The following is a 19384-nucleotide window of genomic DNA, read 5'->3' as shown; positions in this document are numbered from 1 at the left end:
AGGTTTCTCCTGAAAAGTGTGTATTTTCTAAAAAATAAATATAAACTCCTGGATTTAGAAACTCCCTCCTGATGCATAGGAGGGAAAATATGGCAAATGTAGAGCTAAGAAACCATCTTTGCATAGACTTTGCCCAAGGTGCAGAGGAAGGTCAGGCAGGATGAAGACCCACACACGAGCCTGTGTCCTCCGGGTCGTCCCTTCTTCGAAAAGCAGAGCAAAGCAATACAACTTGAGGACTCCCTCCAAGATTTCCTAATTTTTGATTTACATTTAATCTCAGGAGGCTATTCCATTAAGAAACATTGTTATTAGAGTTAACATTGCTAGGTGCTGGGCCCCAGTCGGTACTAAGTGAGGCAGAAGCTTTCAATAATATCCACAGCCCTCAGCACCAAGAAGAACTTGGAGAGAATATTGGGCTTTATGAGAAAGTGGGAAAGAAATTAGAATTTCTGGCCAGGTGCGGTGGCTCACGCCTGTAATCCCAGCACCTTGGGAGGCTGAGGTGGGCAGATCATGAGGTCAGGAGATTGAGACCATCCTGGCCAACATGGTGAAACCCCGTCTCGACTGAAAAAAAAAAAAATTAGCCGGCCGTGGTGACGGGCACCTGTAGTCCCAGCTACTCGGGAGGCTGAGGCAGGACAATGGTGTGAACCCAGGAGGTGGAGCTTGCAGTGAGCTGAGATTGCGCCACTGTACTCCAGCCTGGGTGACAGAGCGAGACTCTGTCTCAAAAAAAGAAAAAAAAAAAAACATCAGAATTTCTCCCAAGAGAAGAGGCAGATAACCTTGGCCTAGTGTCTAAGACACAGGTCTTTCTTCTGTGCTACACCAACACTACAGAATACAAACGCATACATATACATTTGCTACCATAGATTCTGTAACAGCCCCGTGCTCTCCAGGCAGAAGGTGGAGGCAGGTGGCTGCTGATTCTGAGGATTCCTGTGTGAATGGTGCCGTTAGCCCCAAGGGGAGGTGGCGCCTGCTCAGGCTGTGCCAACTGGGATTTCTAAGCTTTTTTCCCCTCACCACCGTGCTGAAACCTTTTTTGCCTCACATATATCGACTATACTTAAATGGTACAGAAAGAACCAATATTTGAAAAGTTACAGTAAATCACTGAAGGAGAAAGATAAAATACACCTCAAGGAGCCAAATGAGGTTTAGGGACATAAAGCAATTGGCAAGAACCAAACCAAATGTTGGCTATGCCACAGCTTTGGCAGAAACTTTCCTGGAGGTGATGAGGGGTTGAGGTGAGTTGCGATGTGCTTTATTTTGGAGCCAGATAAAATATTCTGGAAATCATTTCAGAAGGTCCTATGAAACACGCATTAAAAAAAAAAAAAGACACACTTTGGTATTGAAACCAAGCACTCACTGGCAGGGGTCACAGAGATTAAGGCTTCAGGTGAGAACGCAGTGATGGCAACGTGGAGATGGCGCCATACCGGGCTTGAGGCTCTGCTTGCATGGCTCCTGCAGGCTCACACAGCTCAAGGGCCACCAGGCAGGGCAGCCTGTGAGTGTAGCAGCTTCCCTAGGGGAGGTGGGCCACCTTGTACCACTGGGCAGCCTTGGCGTCTGCACCAGCTCCAAGAGATACTGCTGCTATGACACCATGCAGGTCTCCACGGGTGCTGCTGAGGTGATCACAAACTCTACTCTTCTGCTTCTGGTGGTGGTCAGGGCTGGGGAAGGTCCGTCATGATGCAGCCTGGCTAGCCCTTAGGAAAAAGAATGCCCACTGCTTCTACCAGTCCCACGCTGGAAGACTTTAGCACAACTAAGCAGAAGAAGAGCCCTGTCCTCCAGCCACGCCTGCCATCTGCCCTGACTCGTGCAGGTGCCCAGTCCAGGGAACAACCAACAGGTCACATAAGCAACAAGAACTTCCAAGAGGAAATGGATACAAAACCAAAGAAAGTGGTAGCCCCACTGCTGATAATCTAGATACAAAATAATGTAAAGTTAATACAAAACTCTTTAAACATGCAACTCTTTTTTAAAAACAACGATCCATACTCTGAATACGTATCAGGGCAGCTTAAAGACTATGCTGCCACATACCCGCAGTCTGTTCCCTGGAAATGGCGTGAAAGTGGAGGGTGGCACATGATGCGAGAGATGTGGCTTCCACCAGAGAAGTCACGGACAGCTGCGAGTGCTGGCTAAGAAGGTCTCTGGGGGCCAATCTTTCTGGGGTCACGGCCAGCATGCTGATGTCATGGCTGATAACATGACCCTCAATCACCCCTCAAAAGGAACCCATATGTTAAAAAGGGGAGGGGGGAGGGGAAATAATGGAGGAGATGGAAATCACTTTTACGATTTTTGTGACTTGGTGGAAATACATCCTTTGAGGAGGGGGAAAATTGGGTGGAGGTGGAAACAGAAGTTTTATTTACAAGATCTCCTGAATTATTAACAGACCTTAAAAATTCCAAATGTAAAACTTCTGTTATCAAATCACAGAAAATAGCATATATATCTGGTTCTACCAAAAAAGAAAAAATCTGCAATATTGACCAGTTTCCAAATGATTAAGAAAAGAGTGTCAAGAAACCAGGAAAATACATAGGAAAAGGTGGCCCTTTTTATCCTCCTCCACCACACCACTTTGGAAAACATTTTAGGGTTCTTCACTGCATTTTTCTAATACATTTTACCAATTGTCCAGAAAATCAAATCCCGTCTTCAAGACGACATTACTTGAGCTGACCTGTAGAAAGGACAAAAACATGGAAGACAGACATGAGCCTTTTTTTTTCAGTTATGCATAATCTAAAAACAGCATCTCATTTAAAACGACCCAGATAAAAGAGCCTACTTCTGTCTCAGAGGTTCCCTGACCTCAATTTATCTCAGTGCTTGAAATCAGAAGATTAAATAAAGTTGAATGCAACCTACACTCTGCCAGCATCCAACACTAACCCCTCTTCAACCCCAGGCATGGCTGGGAGCAGCTTACAGACCTTACAGAGAAAAGAACAATGTCTCTGTATTTTTCCATAAATCTTTTATGTTTCTGAATGACAGCCATGTTTAAATTTATTCATCCTAAATAAGAGAACAATTAATAAAGATATTCCTTCAAATATAAAACAAACATCACACACAAACACAACAAAAAAGAACTTGCAAAGTTGAGAAAGTAAACAAAGCATGGAAAGAATGTGAAGCTTATTTCTTTCAGATCTTGTGAAAGGTTATGAGGTGATTTTCCCAAACTCCAGGCTCAGCCTCCGGGGCTCAAGCGATCCTCTCGCCTCGGCCTCCCACATAGCTGGGACTACAGGCATGCACCAGGTGTGCACCACAAGGCCTGGTTTAATTTCATTCTTCTTTCAGGGGAAAGGGCTTGACTGACAGGTCCCCTCTTGTAAGCACAGGCTGTCTCAAGCTGCTGCTGTTTTCATAAACCTTCTGACTGGCTTCCACTCAGCAGCCTGTTTCCAATGTCCCTTTCCTCCAGCCTAACACCGGCAGACATTTACCTGGTGCGCTGAGGTTCTCTTGAGCAAAGAAACCTTGACTGTCCGCCCTCCAAGCAGCCGGCAGGCAGAAAATGCATACATGGCGGCAAGAGCAGGCAATGGCCTAAGGGGCTTGCCCTTGACACCTGTCTCAGGCCCAGTTTGGCTGCATGTGAGACTGGTGCAGAGTGAGGCAAAACATGCAGAATGGAAGAGGTGCAATCCAGTTTTCCTTATTCTGGTTTCCTTCCAGTTTCTTCAATCCAGTGGCATTTCACTGTGCTTTACTCTCAGAAATCTGTTCTCTCAAAGGAATTTCATGTGCTGTCTCCTACTCTCCACTGCCCACACAGAAACACGTTCCTGCTTCTCTTTAGAGTAGGGACTATCACCTATTTTATGGAAATACGTCCTTCAGAGGAAGCCCCCAGTGCAGAGTCTCAGAGAAGAGTGCTGGTTAGGGAGGCAGCGAACACAGCCTGTCTGTGAGGAGGAGCTGATGGGCAGGAGGATGTAGACAGAAAACAGAATGGAGAGATGGGCAGGTACCGGAGGAGGCAGGAAACGGGAGGGCTGAAAGCACTGGCTTAAGAAGGTGCAGAAACATGAAGAGGAGGACAGGTTGGAGCGCTGATGGGGAGCCGAGGTGGGGAGACGGTACTAGCACTGCTGGATCCTCCCTCCTCAGGAGGACAGCACGTGCAGCCATCTGCCGAGGGAGGCATGGAAGCACTGGAAGCCCGCTCTGGGTGACATTCAGTGTTATCAGTGATGATCTCAACTCAACAACAAAATAACCAAAAATTTAAAAATGGGCAAGGGACCACTGGACATTTCTCCAAAGAAGAGACACAGATGGCCAATCAGCACATGAAATGAGGCTCAACACCACTCATGATCAGGGACAGGCAAGTCTAAACCACAGCGAGACACCACCTCAAACCCCTTCACATGGCACTAGCAGACACAGAAAATAACAAGTTTGCAAGGGAGTGGAGAAACTCGAACCCATGTTGATGGGAATGTAAAATGACGCAGCTGCTGTGGCAAACAGGATGCAGGTTCTTCAAAAAAGTAGAAATAGAACCACCATGTGACCCAGCAATTCCACATCTGGGTATGCACCCAGGAGAAGGGAAAGCAGGGGCTAGAACACATACATATTTGTACGTACGTGTTCACAGCAGCACTATTCCTAACAGACCACAATAGCCAACCTAAGTGTCTGTTGATGGATCGGTGTATACACAAAATGTGGTCTAAGCACACAATGGAATATTAGCCTCAGAAGGAAATTTTACACATGCTACAAAATGAATGAACCTTGAAGACACCACACTAAGTAAAATGTCAGTCACAAAAAGGTAAATACTATATGGCGCTACTTATATGAGGTACCTAGAGGAGTCAAATTCACAGAAACAGAAAGTGGAATGGCGCTTGCCAGGAGCTTGTGGGGGAGGGAGGAATGGGATGTTAGTGTTGAACAGGTCCAGAGCTTTAGTTCTGCAGGTTGAAAGGAGTTCTGGAGATGGATGGTAGTGATGGTTACACAGCATTGAGAATGTACTCAAATGCCACCAAATGTATACTGTAAAATGGTTAAAATGGTATATTTTATAATATTTTATATTAATAATATTTTATCATAATAAAAAAACTTTTAAAATTCAGTATGTGGAACCAGCCCAAATGCCCACCAATCAGTGAGTGGATAAAGACACTGTGGTGTATATATATATGATGGAATACTACTCAGCCATAAAAAGGAATGAATTAATGGCATTTGCAGCAACCTGGATGGGATTGGAGACTACTATTCTAATCATAAGTGAAGTAACTTAGGAATGGAAAACCAAACATCATACGCTCTCACTCATAAGTGAGAGCTAAGCTATGAGGATGCAAAGGCATAGGAATGACACAAAGGACTTTGGGGACTCAGGGGGAAAAGGTGGGAGAAGGGTGTGGGATAAAAGACTACAAACTGGGTTCAGTGTACACTGCTCGGGTGATGGGTGCACCAAAATCTCACAAATCACTACTAAAAAACTTATGTAACCAAATACCACTTGTTCCCCAAAAACCTATGGAAATAAAAAATTAAAAAAAAAAAAAAGAACAGTGACCACAAGAACCAAGGAGTCTCAAGAGCCATAGGAGGCCGGGTGCGGCTAACATGGAGGAAACTGCATCCTGGGCTCACTCCTCAGCAAGGCAGCCAGGAGTCCAGCAAGGCCCACAGACGGGCAAGACCCAGTGTGGCCTCCCAAGTGTGCCTGCCCACCTTGCCAGCAGGCAGCTTGCCAGCAGGCTGCTACCCTGGTCCAAATCCAGGCCAATCCTAAAGAACAGACCATTGCCTCTATGGATAGCTCCCAAAAAGAAGGCCTAACACAGCCTTGAGCTGTGACAGCCCTGGGCGTAGCGCCTTCCCGGGGCCTCTTCTGATAGCAGCCCCCACACCCGGGAAAGTGCAGTGGGTCACGGAATCCACTAACTGGCACACAAATCAGGGCACCCAGATCGACTCGCAAAACTTGTCTTGTTGCATATGTGTTGGTGGTTCAGCACACTGAGCCTAGGCATCCTCTGAGGAAGAGGCAGGGGAAGGAGGAAGGCAGGGGGAGAGGAAAAAGAACATGGGCACCTGTGGCCTGCCTGCTTTGTGGGGGACCCTCTCAGTCCCCATGGAAGAAGGTGCAACCCTGCCTGAGAACACGTTGGTGCAGGCCACCCACCTGTGCAAACTTGGGTTCCAAGAACAGGGTGTCTTCCCCGTCGTCCTGCCTGATGTCAAGAGATGGCAGCTTCCCCTCGAGCTGGGAGGGGGCGGCCTCAGGCAGCGTGCTGCTGAAGGCCTGGACGGGCTGGGGTCTCTCGCGTTCGGTGCTCACGTTGGGAAGAGGACGCTGCTCCTGACGGAGGGTGCTAGGCCTTTCCATCTTGGCCTCCCTGTCCTTCGGGGCAGGTTCCTGCCGGTAGCAGGGAGGCAAGACCTTCTCCCCCTTCTCCATGGACTTGATCTGGCTAGGGGTCAGCGACTGGAACTCGGCCTCAGGCCCCTCCCCTCGGGACCTCTCAGCATTGATCTTCCAGAAGGATGCTTCCTCCTCCTTCCTGACGGGGCCCAGGGCGTCCAGGCTGGAGGACCTGCTGCCTTGGGAGGACTTGAGGGCCTGGGAGCCCTGGGAAGCTTTGGACAGTGGTCTGGGTTCGCTGGCGGTGGTGCCGTTGCTCGGCTCCTGGATGGACAGGGCAGAGATACTGAACTCCATCTGACTCTAGGGTGGGACGTGAGAAAGGAGAGAAAAAAGAAAGTGATACTGAGAATCGACCATTACAGGTGTGCCAGCTCACATACCCCCTCCTCAGCATGCGGACGCATGCCAGCCACACACGAGTTGTTGCCCATGTGCTGGGACTGTCTGTCTTGAGTGGTGGTGGGTATGGTCAGGACTTCCACTGCACAGCTGAAATGCATCAGAAGCTTAAATGCCAAGGCCGGATGAGAGACTGTGGGTGGTGGTCCCCTCCCAAATCTCATACTGAACTGTAATCCCCAGTGCTGGTGGTGGGGCCTGGTGGGAGGTGTCTGGATCATGGGGTGGATGCTGTCTTCATGATAGTGAGTTCCCATGAGATCTGGTCATTTAAAAGGGTGTGGCACCTCCCCCTGCCTCTCTCCCTCTTGCTTCTGCTCTGCCATCTGAGACACCTGCTCTCCTCTGCCTTCCACCATGAGACACAGCCCCCTGAGGTCTCCCCAGAAGCCAAGCAGATGCTGAGGCCATGTTTCCTGTGCAGCTCGCAGAACTGTGAGCCAATTAAACCTCTTCTCTTTATCAACTACCCAGTCTCAGGCATTTCTTCAAAGCAACACAAGAACACACTAATACTTATACAACCCCTCATGCTCTATGCTACATGCAGCTCAAGGCATCTCAGTATTACCGATGAGTAAGGGCTCTCTGCTTGCTAAACAGGGCACCTGCCTGTCTCCTCCAGCGTGGTTTTAGCACCTTCCTGGCAGGTGATGACCCTCACTGGGAGAATAATGAGGAAAGGTGCACACTGCAACAAAAGGACACTCGCAGCTAGGGTCACAACCCAGCCTCAGATCACAAACACCCAGAGGGCAGGGCCCAGCACCCATCACAGCCCATGCCCCACATCTGAGCACCCACAAAATGCTTTCCTTGATCTGGATGCTGCTAACCACAGTGATCTCTAAAAATGATACTGCTGAGCTGTTTTCACCACCAAAATCATTACATGGCAACCTAAACCACCTCTTTGGAGTAGAATGTTGTCTTCCAAGCTCTGCAGAACAAGCAATTTGTAATCTCAATTATGTCTAAAATCAATTCTGAAGACTTCTCTCTTCCCTCACCATTTCTACTCCCTCATACTTCCCTGCCTCTTTCTAAAATCAATTAATATGCCAGATGTGGTGGCTCATGCCTGTAATCCTAGCACTTTGGGAGGCTAAGGATAGAAAATCGCTTGCGTCCAGTTCAAGACCAGCCTGGGCAACCAGTGAGACCCCTTCTCTACTAAAAATTTTTTTTAAAAATTGGCAGGCATGATGACACATGCCTGTGGTCCCCAGCTACTCAGTCAGTTGAGGTGGGAGGATTGCTTGAGCCTGGGAGGTCAAGGCTGCAGTGAGCCACAATTGCACCACTGCATTCCAGCCTGGGCAACAGAGCAAGACCCTGTCTCAAAAAATATATTAAAAACAGGCCGGGCATGGTATAGCTCACGCCTGTAATCCCAGCACTTAGGGAGGCCGAGGCAGGTGGATCATCTGAGGTCAGGAGTTCGAGACCAGCCTGACCAACATGGGTAAACCCCATCTCTACTAAAAATACAAAATTAGCCAGGCGTGGTGGTGCATGCCTGTAATCTCAGCTACTCAGGAAGACTGAGGCAGGAGAATCGCTTGAACCCGGGAGGCAGAGGTTGTGGTGAGCCAAGATCGCGGCATTGCACTCCAGCCTGGGCAACAAGAGTGAAACTCCATCTCAAATTAAAAAAAAGAAAAAAAAGAAAGAAAAAAGAAAATATATACTAAAAATAAATAAATAAAAGTAATAAAACTACATGACAAAAAGTTTGGGAAATAGAAAAAAGAAAAAGAATCAGTCACAATCCTTCCCTCCTCCCATGATCACTACTGCTTTTTGTTATTTCTATGTAACCATTTTTATATATGTGTTTTATGAGGCTGTAGTTCTGTTGGGCATGTGATTTGGGGTATTGCTTTTCCACTTAATCAAAAGCATCATCCATGTTGTTGTATGGTCATTATGACCATTATTTTTAATGGTTGTAAAAATATTTCAGTAGCTGTCACACCACCTACTTAACCATTTTCTTATTATCAGACAATTTGCTATTTCTAGGCCTTATTGTTATAATTAAGGTTGCCATAAACATCTTCATGCATATAATCTCTTCCTCATTTTGGGTTAATTTTTTAGACAGATTTCTAGAAGTGAAACATCAAAATACAAACAATTTAAACCTTTCCTTTTTATGGTTTTGGATGCATACTATCAAATCTGCTTTCTAGCGGCTGCCCCAATTTCTAATGCCACCAGATGTACATCACAGTAGCATTTTCAGTCACTGAGTACGATAATTTGAAACTGCCTGTGCTAACTTAAGATACACAACATGGTTCTTCATGCCTTTCATGCACAGTCTTTCACATAATCAATGGTCTGTTCAGTTCTTTAAGTCTCTGCAGAGAGCAGCACTCTCCCAGGATTCTCACCAACAGGCAGGGGCGTATTTGTCAGGGCAAGGATGGAAATACTGCTTTTCCTGTGTGAACTGCAGGCCCTGAACACAGAGAGCTGCACACGCTCTCTGAGTCTGAGACTTCTAAAAGCCCAGCTTCTGATGGCCAGACGTCTTCCCTCCAGGCTTGGGAGATGAGATCATGAGGCCACGAAGAATTCAACTTTAAAACGTAAGCCTAGGCTGCCCTGAAGCTCAATGTTATAGGAAATAAAACCCAAGGGCCAGGCACGGTGTATCACGTGCGGGATCACGCCTGTAATCCCAGCACTTTGGGAGGCCGAGGCGGGCAGATCATGAGCTCAGAAGTTTGAGACCAGTCTGACCAACATGGTGAAACCCTGTCTCTACTAAAAATACAAAAATTAGGCGGGCATGGTGATGCACGCCTGTAATCCCAGCCACTCAGGAGGCTGAGGCAGGAGAATCGCTTGAACTCAGAAGGCAGAGGTTGCAGTGAGCCAAGACCGTGCCACTGCACTCCAACCTGGGCGACAGCCATCAAAGCATTGGTTCTTCCAGGAGCTCTGGTTAAAGACAATGTAGATTACTCAGTGTGCCTGATGTGTCAGGAATGTTGTTTCTAAATTATTATTATTTTCATTCTACAAATGAGAAAATGGAGAATTGGAGTGATAATTAAATTGTCCTAGGTCACCAGCCCACTACGAGATCGGCAGCTGGGATTTCAACCTGGATCGCGAGATTCCAAGCCTGAATCCATGGCTGGGCATCCTGCATTACAAAATAACACCAGGTACGACACCCGTGGAAGCCACCAGGAGCAGTGGACACAGTAGGATTTCTTTATGTATGTGTGTGATCTAATTTGATCTTAAAGGACTGTTTCCGAGTGATGCATTCTGAATACTCTGCGTATTTCCAAATTCCACAACAGAATACAGAAAAACTGTGGGATAGAGATGATGGTTTCTTGAAATAGGCGAATCACTAAAAATGGCTTGGAAGTGGGGCCCAGCTCAGGGGACAGAGTTGACTTTGCTCTGGAAATTGTAGTGTAAGGACAGCACTTAAAACTGAGCACTTCATCAAACCCCAGGCTTTTTTAGGATCAGCAATTTCTCCCATGAGTGTCTTTGCTCAGAAGCCTCTAGAAGGTGAGACAGAACTTCCTGTGTACGTGGAGGGCAGCAGTGGGCAGAGCCAGGGATGCTGGGGGGAGACACCCATCACAGTGGTTCCTGGGCTGCTTCAGGGGTGCTGCGGGAAGGGAACCAGGCAGCACTTAGCTTGGTGTGACCTCCTCAAACAGAATGACAGAGGTTGCTCCCATCCCTGCTTGGGTAACAGGAGACCCGGAAACCTGGCAACAGCCCTTCAGAGGAGGGTGTCATCTGGCTAGAGGAGAGGGCTTTGCTGGCAGAAGCAGCTACCTAGTTTAGGGGGTCTGGAGGTGACTATGGGGAAGACAAGAACTTAAAGAAGAAAAAAGTTCCAATGCATTTGCTTCTAAGTCTTTTTCCCTATGTATGTGTATGCTGTTCATAACTTTGCAAATAACGTATAACTACAATCTCCTTTAACAAAACAGCCCTGATGATCTCATGAAGGCAGGGAGTAGAAGAAACAGATACTGCAGGCTGGGAAGGGTGTGTGGGTAGGAAGGGGATGAAGAGAGGTTGGTTAACGAGATAGGAGTAAGCGTTTGCTCTAGTGTTCAATAGCAGAGAGGGGTGACTATAGTGAAGTGTGCTGTGTATTTTAAAATAGCTATAAGAGAGGACGTAAAATGCTCCCAACACATAGAAATGATAAATACTCGAAGTGATGGACGCCCCAAATACCCCAACGTAAACATACAGTCTATGATTTCACATGTACCCCATCAATATTTCAAACTACTATATGTAAAAAAAAGAAACCTGTCCTCATCCATCACCCTGCTGGGTGCTAGGCCTCTTCCCCACTGCCTTCCCCAAAGGAAACAGGTGTGTCATCTAGAATTTCTAGACACAAACCTCTTGGGGTAGGGGAAGAACCTTTTTCCCTGTCTAGATCTGACTCTGCTCAGCTCTAAAAACTCCAGGAACTATAATAAAAACAGACTCTAGCAGGGCCAGGTGGGGGCCCAGGGGAGATCAAGCCCATCTCTCAGGAACTGCAGCCCATCCCGCCCAGGGACCTCATTCTGCCCAGGCGGGACCTGTACTGGTGTCTGTGCACACAGCACCAGGACAGAGCGAAAAGTGGCTCCAAGTTCATTTTCAAAGACACACCGACATGCAGGCCACAGGAAGGCAGAGCCCCTTTTGTCATTTCAAAGTAAGTTTTACTGCTTTTTGCTTCGGTGACTCCACACTGTTGGCCATTCCCCGTCTCTTCCAGTTCAGGGCATGTCCTAGACTTTCCTAGAACAAAAATCCATTTTCTAGAGGTGTGGAAAAAGAGCTGGGCTCTTGAGAAAGGAGGTCATGTCAGCCTCTCCCACGGCACTGAGCAACAGGGAGCCAGGGCTGGCGGGAGGATGAGGCTCATGAAGGGGAGGAACCCATGGGCCACGGAACGCCAACTCATGGGCGCTGGCCACAGACAGAAAGCCAGGGTTTGGGGATTCAACTTAGTGGTCTTCTATAGTCTTTGGGACAGGGGAGATAGGAGAGTCCACAAGGAAACCGTCCCTCCTAACAGCAACACTGACAGCCCAGCCTCAGTGTCCCAAGTGCCCACGGAGGCTCTGCTGGGCGGACTCCCTCCAGCCAGGCCAGGGCTGGGCGTCAGTCGCCCCATGCGGGGAACTGGGTCTCAGTTGGCCATGTCTGTTCTAAAAACAGAAGGACCACAACTGAGCCCAGTGTCTATTTTTAACGTCCCACTCACTGAAGAGGAATGTGTAATATTTCAGTAAAAGACGAGGGCAGGCTGCCAAAACTAACTGTTTGGCTTGGCAGCCTTGGACAGATCTAAATTGTTGAGACAAAGGCTACAGAAGCCTTGTCAGAAAAGATCACCATTTAATGGAGCAAATCCTAATACATTCACCAGCCACTTAACACCTATTCTTGCCACCTCCCCTCCAAAGAGGGAAGAGGAGGAAGATGAGCGGGAGGATACTCAAAACCTTTAGAATCACAAATTCAGTAGAAGTGGCAGCTGGCAGGGACAAACCCAGGGGCCCAAAGAGACAGGGCAATGAACGTAAGCAAACAAACACCCGCCCCGTCAGCCTCTAAGGCAACAAACACCAGCCAGGGAAAACTCAGCGGAGGCCCAACAGGGCATGGGTGCAGAGGTGCCCCAGGGATGTCAAGATTAAGGGACAAATAACTGTGTCTGCCATTCTGGGCTCATCATCTCACAGGGACGAAGATGCACCAACAAGGAATTCATCAGCACGATCGCTGTTTCCTCCATCACAGTGCTTCCTAACGGGAACAAGGAAGAGGGCAACTCTGGAAGCTGCACAGGGGTTAAGAGCCCAGCCCTGGGCTTACGACTGCCTGGTTCACATCCTCACTTTATGCCTTGCTTTCCTCACCTGTAAAGTGGATTGTTGTGAGGATTACATGCTGCAATGCAGGGAGGGTGCTCAGCACACACCCGGCACGTGGTGAGATTCCTAATTGGGACAAGTGTGAAAAGAGGCTTTGTGCTGAGTCTGGAGGGCAGGTGGGGCCTTCTCAGGTGGATGGGGTCAGGGGACTAAGCAAAGCACTGAGGTTCAAGGGAACATGGTCCCTGAGATGAGCGAGAACAAAGCCTGTGGGATGGCAGTGCAGGGTGGGGTCAGGAGACTAAGCAAAACACTGAGGTTCAAGGGAACATGGTCCCTGAGGCAGGCGAGAACAGAGCCTGTGGGATGGCAGTGCAGGGTGCGGGCAGGGCTGAGCGAGTGACACATCACCCCACACACATGGAGAGCAGGGAACGGTCGAGAGCAGAGGCCCACAGGGGTCCACTGTTGTCTCAGGAAGGGGTGAGGCACAGCCCAGAGGAAGGGCAGGAGGAAGGGAGGGGACTGCTGGGCAGAGATGGGGGTCTCGGTGAGGAGCGCAGAGACCAAGCTGCGGGTGGGTGGGTGCCAGCCCAGGGTGCCCTGCCTCTCAGAAACCTTGTGACTGGAAGTGAAGAGGAACCACCGAGCAGAGCCAGTGAATCCTCTATGTCCAGGAACATCCTGCTGGAACAGCCCTTCTGTCCCACCAGGGGCAGCAAAGCCCTGCAAGCCACAGACAGACCTGAGCTCCAACTGCTCTTCATCCACTCGACCTGCCAGGCACCTGACCCCCTGCATCCCGGTGTCCTGACCCACAGCGTGAACAGGGACACCAGCCTCCCAAGGGTGAAAGAATTCAAAGTGCACACACATCCCTATCATGGGCACAGCACGGAGGAAGGGCCTGTGCTCATAAATGTTTACGTGTCTTCCCGAGGAGGGCTCTGGAAGGCTTCCCTACTCTGGGAATGATCTATACTGGCCCCCTGAGATCTTCTGATATCCATCAAATCAAGAAACCGATCCCCAGCCCAACCTACTTACTGTCCTAATAGGCAGCTGGACATCAGGTGAAGGAATGCGGTAGCCAGAAAGGAGAAGCAGACAGACAGCCTGGAGGAGGGGCAAGGCTGGGGACAGGGTCAAAACGCCCAGCCAACCAAGAGCCCAGCCAGCCAAGAGCCCAGCCAACCAAGGCTGGGGATGGGGTCCCAAGAGCCCAGCCAACTTTGAGGCAGGGCCTGACCTGCCCCAAAGGCATTTTCTCCTCTGAATTCTCCAGCCCAGGCCGCCTGGGGAATGTAAAGAATCCTCTCTCCACTCCCTGCCTCCTCATCCGGTCTGAAGCCTTCTAAGTGCTGAGTTTTTTCCTCTCAAAACAGCAGTAGCATGAGATAGGAATGCAACATTAGGTCCCCACTGGCCCCCTCTCCACCTGCACACCTGCCAAGCTGATAGATGAGTGGAAAAGATGACAATCACGACCACCCCCACCACTTCTGGGACCGGCAGCCCTCCCTTCCATGATGGAAGAAGTCTGGGCAAGAGAGGCACTATAGCCAGCATCAGCCTCAGAGGAGGCAACTGAGGCATGGGGGACAGGCTGGAAAATGAGGCAGGCGCACAGCTGCTACAGTGAGGCCACAGTGAGCTCTCCTGATCAAAGCTGCGTTGCATGGGGGCAGCGACCACCGGTCCCAAGCACAACTGCAGTTCATTCTGTGGAAGTGGAACGGTCATGGGCTGGCCAAGAGAAAGGAAGCCATACGGAGGTGCAAAAGTTGGGTGAGAAACCAAAAATTCCTGTGATTCTTAATTCTGCCCATGGCCGTGACCTTGGGTCATGCTTACCCTTGTGTAGGTAGGTTTGTCAGAGGATGGAGAAGTCAAGAGTTGGGCACTCTGCTGGCATCCGTTAAATGCCTATTGAACTGAATAGCCAAAGGAGGGCATGAGGTTACATCTACCCAACATGTGTACAAATATGGGTTAAATGAATGGGGAAAATGACTGGAGTGACTTGGTGGCTATAGCTTTTGTCCTAAGTGAGATTTGCCACCAAACATAGCTGTCCACTCACTGAGCTGTTTTTCGAGCACAGAAGTGGCCTATGCTCAACTCTGGGCCTGCGGCATAATGTCTGACGTAAACAGGGTACACAATAAATGTCTACTGGAAAAAAAAAATCAATGAATGATTTCAGAGACAGAAAATAGATGGTGGCTGCCGCGGGCTAGCGGGAGTGGGGGGAAGTCATTCTCTAGTGGGAACAGAGTTTCAGTTTTGTGAGATGAGTTCTGGAGGTGTGGATTAAGTTGACTTAATCATTCCACGATGTGTACACATATCAAAACATCTTGTTATACATCATAAATATATATAATTTTTCATTTGTCAATTAAAAATAATAATTTTAGAAAAGAGTTCTCAAGATGGATGATGATGTTTGCACAGAAATGTGAATGTACTTAATGCCACCAGACTATACACTTAAACATGATTAAGATGTGAAATTTTATGTTGTGTGTATTTTGCCACAATTAAAAATAAAACTTAAAAAAAATCAATGAGTGATTAATTAAAAATGGAAAGAAATAACCAAGGTTAAGAATGGAATGAATGACATAGTTACTAGGGCACGGAATCTTAGATTTAAAATGGGTGCAAACTTACTGCAGCTCTTCTATCAAGAGGTGCAATCTCTTTCCTCACACATTGAATCTGGCCTGGCTTGTGCCTTGATTTGACCAGCAGAACAGAGGAGAAGTGATACTATGCAATTACCCAGCCTAAGCTTCAAAAAGAGTCCTCGTACACTTCCGTTCCTGCACACCAATCTCTCCACCTCTGTGTGAAGAAGTCCAGGCTGGCTGCTGGAGACATGTGGTCCAGCTAACACCCAGCACCAACCAGACACATGAGCAAGGTTCTCAGAGCATCGAGTTCCCATCAGGAGATCAGATGACACATGAGTGATCCCAGGCAAGGCTGACAGAAGAACAGTCCAGCTGAGCCCTGCTCCAACCACTGACCCACACAATCATGAGCACATAAAATGCTGCTTGAAGCCATTAAGTTTGTTATGCATCTATAGAGAACTGATAGAGTTAGGAAGGCATCAATTGAGAGGTAACAAGAAATGGGGTTCAAGTCTCCCTCCATTCCTGCAATTGGAGATTGAGGGGTCCTACCTTCACTAAAGCCACCTCCTGTTTGTGGCTCTGCAATGAGGATCTTATAAGCCTTGAAGTCTTAAGAAGAGTTTGGCAAATCTCTTCAAGCAGGGTGGCAGGGCACTCCAGGGTTAAGACTAAAGAGGAATGAGTGATGGGCTTTCTAAAACTCGGCACTGTCTAGTGAAGAAGGAAGAAGGGACAGCTCCCTTGCTCTCCGAGATACCCTATGTTTTGCCCCTAGACATTTCTAATAGCAAACTATAGTAAGTCTGACCTCAAGAGATCAAACAGGAAGGTGAGGACACAGAGTAAGCCCAATAGTTTGTGAAACAAACTGGAACTCTCATCTAACATGAACATGAAATGAAACTGCAAACTCTGAGCAATGAAGACTACACTTTACTAAAAGGATCCAAGTTATGATAGGTGACACATGTTAACTGGATTTAGCAAGCTTCCTCAATGTACACTGGTTCCTAAGGGACCAGATATGCTGGCATCTGTGGACAATGAGTCTCTCAGCACAAGTGTGATCCAAGTGGACTGTACTTGCTCTTTCTGTTCTCGAGAACTTCTCCAGGCACCTGTTTCCCACTCTGGCCCCAGCAGCTGTGTCTGTATCAGTGGCCACTTCAGGAGCTGCACTACCTTGTCCCAGAATGTCTTTTATGCCAAGTTAATAAAAGATGAAATGTCCTATCCCACAAATAGCTGATTCGGGAACATTTAACAAGGTAAATTCTTAAGAGAATAGATATTCTTATGGGGAACATGATGAGCTTAGGTCTTAGGAGACTTTAACTATTTTTTACTTTCCTCTGCCTTTATTACTGTGATGTCATCAACTACAGACCCAGTCCAGGAAAATCTGCACTGCTTTCTGGGCCACCACACCCAAGGTTGCTCATTTCCAACACACAGAGAATCTATCTGGCTATTACCACTAGATATCATCTATAGGATTAGTGTTTCTCACAATTACCCATTTTGGGAGCCCACAGAAAAGGAATATTGAGGGCCCCAGCTGAGAATCCATGTAATGATGCACTTTTTACCCACCTATGACTTCCTTTGCAATGTCAGTAGACACAGGATCCAGGGTTGGATTTAGGAGCTATTCCAATTGCAGGTGGCTCCTTAACATCTTGTGCTCTCTCCCAAGACAATGTTGGTCACCCCTGCAACCAGTACCCAGATTCCTAGGGAGACTAAATTAATGCCACGTCTTTCCCAAAATCACCTCTTAACTCTAACAATCATCTCAACTGTCCCACACTCCCATGCCCTGAGGCCAGCTCGCTTCACCCAGGGCAACTGGCAATAGCTTACTAAATACTGTCTGTGTACCAAGAACAGTGCCAGAGGTCCTTGTCCATCTGAACCCTTGGGCAACATCTCATTTTAAGACACAGTTGCTTACATAAGGGCCTCTCAGGGTCCTTCACTCGGGCCCACCCTGCTCATAGGCCTCCTGCTGGGATGAGGGCTCTGATCAGCAACGATGTGGACAAGTGAAAAACCACAAAACCAGTGCCTTGAAGTTTCAGTATTTAAAAACCCTGATCTGCCCAGGAGTCCAAGCCCTATTCCAGGCTCACCGCTGTCTCTGTCTATAACACACTCTCATGACGTAAAGAACTCTCCACCACACACCACCAAATTGTTCTAGAATTCAGAAAATCTTGGTCTTTTATTTCTGTTCCTTGGGTTAAAGACACCTGCCTTTTAGTCATTTTGCTTATGAATGTACTTCTACTGGGGCAACTTAGGAGAGGGGAAAATGAATTAACATCAGTGAAGCTTGATGCTCTTAAGCAGCTCTGGCAATGATGATAATGATGAAGAAGATGAATGGCTGGGAGACAGAATAGTGATCCCAGTTGGGATGAATTAGTTAAATGCATGTCTATGTCTATCAACCGGCTCGTCGCCTGCCATTTGCTCAAAACTCTGTCTTATGGGCATCTCTCACCAAGGTGCTAAGTGCGGGGACTAGAGGTATGAGCAGAGAAAGGGCCCCCAAGAGGGCTGGCCCCCTTAATCAGTGGGCATCATGGGGCCTCATTGGACCCTGGCTGAAAGCACTACTACTTTGAACTCTATCACCAAACCACACACAATAGTTTCCTAGTTCCTCACCATGCTCCTCCCATCCCCTCCTTTTCTACCAACAATGGGCATGTCCCCTGCAGCCTGGCAGTCAGGGGGCTGTCTTCTGAGTCCATCAAATGCTGAAAGAAAAATATACAACTATTCAATTCTTTTTAAAAGAACAAATAGATCTAAATTTAACCCAACTTACCCTTGTTTCCCAGGAGAAAGGGGCAGAGTGCTCATCTTGCCAAGTTAGATCCTGAAATAAAAATTCAAGAATAAATCTGAAATCCAAACCTAGACATATCCCCTGCAAACATCCCACCCAGGACCACGAGGGAACCAAAACCTAGGAATAATCCCAACTGCTGGCTCTAAATGAGCCTGATGCTTTGACACTCTCAATATAACGTGCTGACCATCTTGGCCAGATTGCTCCCTCACCTTTCCCGCTGAGGCTGCCAGACACTCCCCCTCCCCAGCCAAACAGACAACAGGGAATGCCGGTGAGGCCCCCCAAGGGACTCAGACAGATGAGCTGAATAGGAGTGGACGAGGGCTTGATTGTCTCAGCAGAATCAGGCACAGACTCAGCCCTGGACAATGATTAGCTGTGTGGCCATGGGAAGATGATTTAGCCTTTTGGGGCCTCAGTTTTCTCATTTGTAAAAGCAGAATGATACTTCCCTTGCAGGGCTGTTATAAGGATTAAATGAGGTAATCTGGGAAAATAATGCCAGGCCATAATCTGCCAGTCAATGCCAACACAGGAGCTCCCCTCTTCCCCAACAGGCCTACCGGAGAGCTCAAGGGCATGGATCAGCAGAATCAATGAAGAAAAACGCCAATGTAATCCATGTGACTAATTGTAACAAGAACTCTGAAATCACGCCCCACCCGCACCAAACAGAGCAGGACAGAAAGAGCCCCATAGAACAAGCACTAGGAATTTGACCTTGGATCCAGTATGTTTTGTTCACTGGCCTGCACAAATAACTTGGAGAAGTCACCTTTCCTTAGGTCCCACCCTCTGCCTGCAGTTATTCCTGTGCTAGCAAATGTCTCATCTGTGTCCAGCTTCAATTGGGTAACTTTTGTTTGTTTGTTTGTTCTAAAAGATGGGGTCTCAGTATGTTGGCCAGGCTGGACGCAAACTCCTGGGCTCAAGCGATGCTCCTGCCTTGGTGTCCAGAGCAGCTGGGACTACAGGTGTGCACCATGTCTGACTGCTTCTACTGGGAACTATTTTCAGATGAAAAATCAGGACACACTGGGTGATACAGACGAAAATGGGATAAAATATTTTAAACTGAGATCATATCCTTATCTCCCCAAAACTCCAGGTGATGTATGTCCTTCCCTAAGTA

The 19384-nt window shown here is 47.9% G+C and overlaps 1 protein-coding gene across 1 annotated transcript in view; it reads right to left on the bottom strand.

Annotated features, from left to right (window-relative positions):
- Nucleotides 1-1260: 1260 nt before the first annotated feature.
- The window catches only part of C1H1orf198 (chromosome 1 C1orf198 homolog), a 29897-nt gene continuing 11773 nt past the window's right edge, over nt 1261-19384 (bottom strand). The window contains exons 2-4 of the mRNA XM_023191837.2: nt 18226-18276; nt 6227-6769; nt 1261-2731 (exon numbers count right to left, since the gene is read on the bottom strand). Coding sequence (XP_023047605.2) covers nt 2675-2731; nt 6227-6769; nt 18226-18276 — 651 coding nt within the window. The 3' untranslated portion in view covers nt 1261-2674. The remainder of the gene's footprint in view (nt 2732-6226; nt 6770-18225; nt 18277-19384) is intronic.

The sequence above is a fragment of the Piliocolobus tephrosceles genome, chromosome 1 (assembly GCF_002776525.5).
Source record: "Piliocolobus tephrosceles isolate RC106 chromosome 1, ASM277652v3, whole genome shotgun sequence".
NCBI classification, from domain to species: Eukaryota; Metazoa; Chordata; class Mammalia; order Primates; family Cercopithecidae; genus Piliocolobus; species Piliocolobus tephrosceles.
The sequence above is the reverse complement of the archived record's forward strand: the minus strand, read 5'-3'. Positions and strand labels throughout refer to the sequence as shown.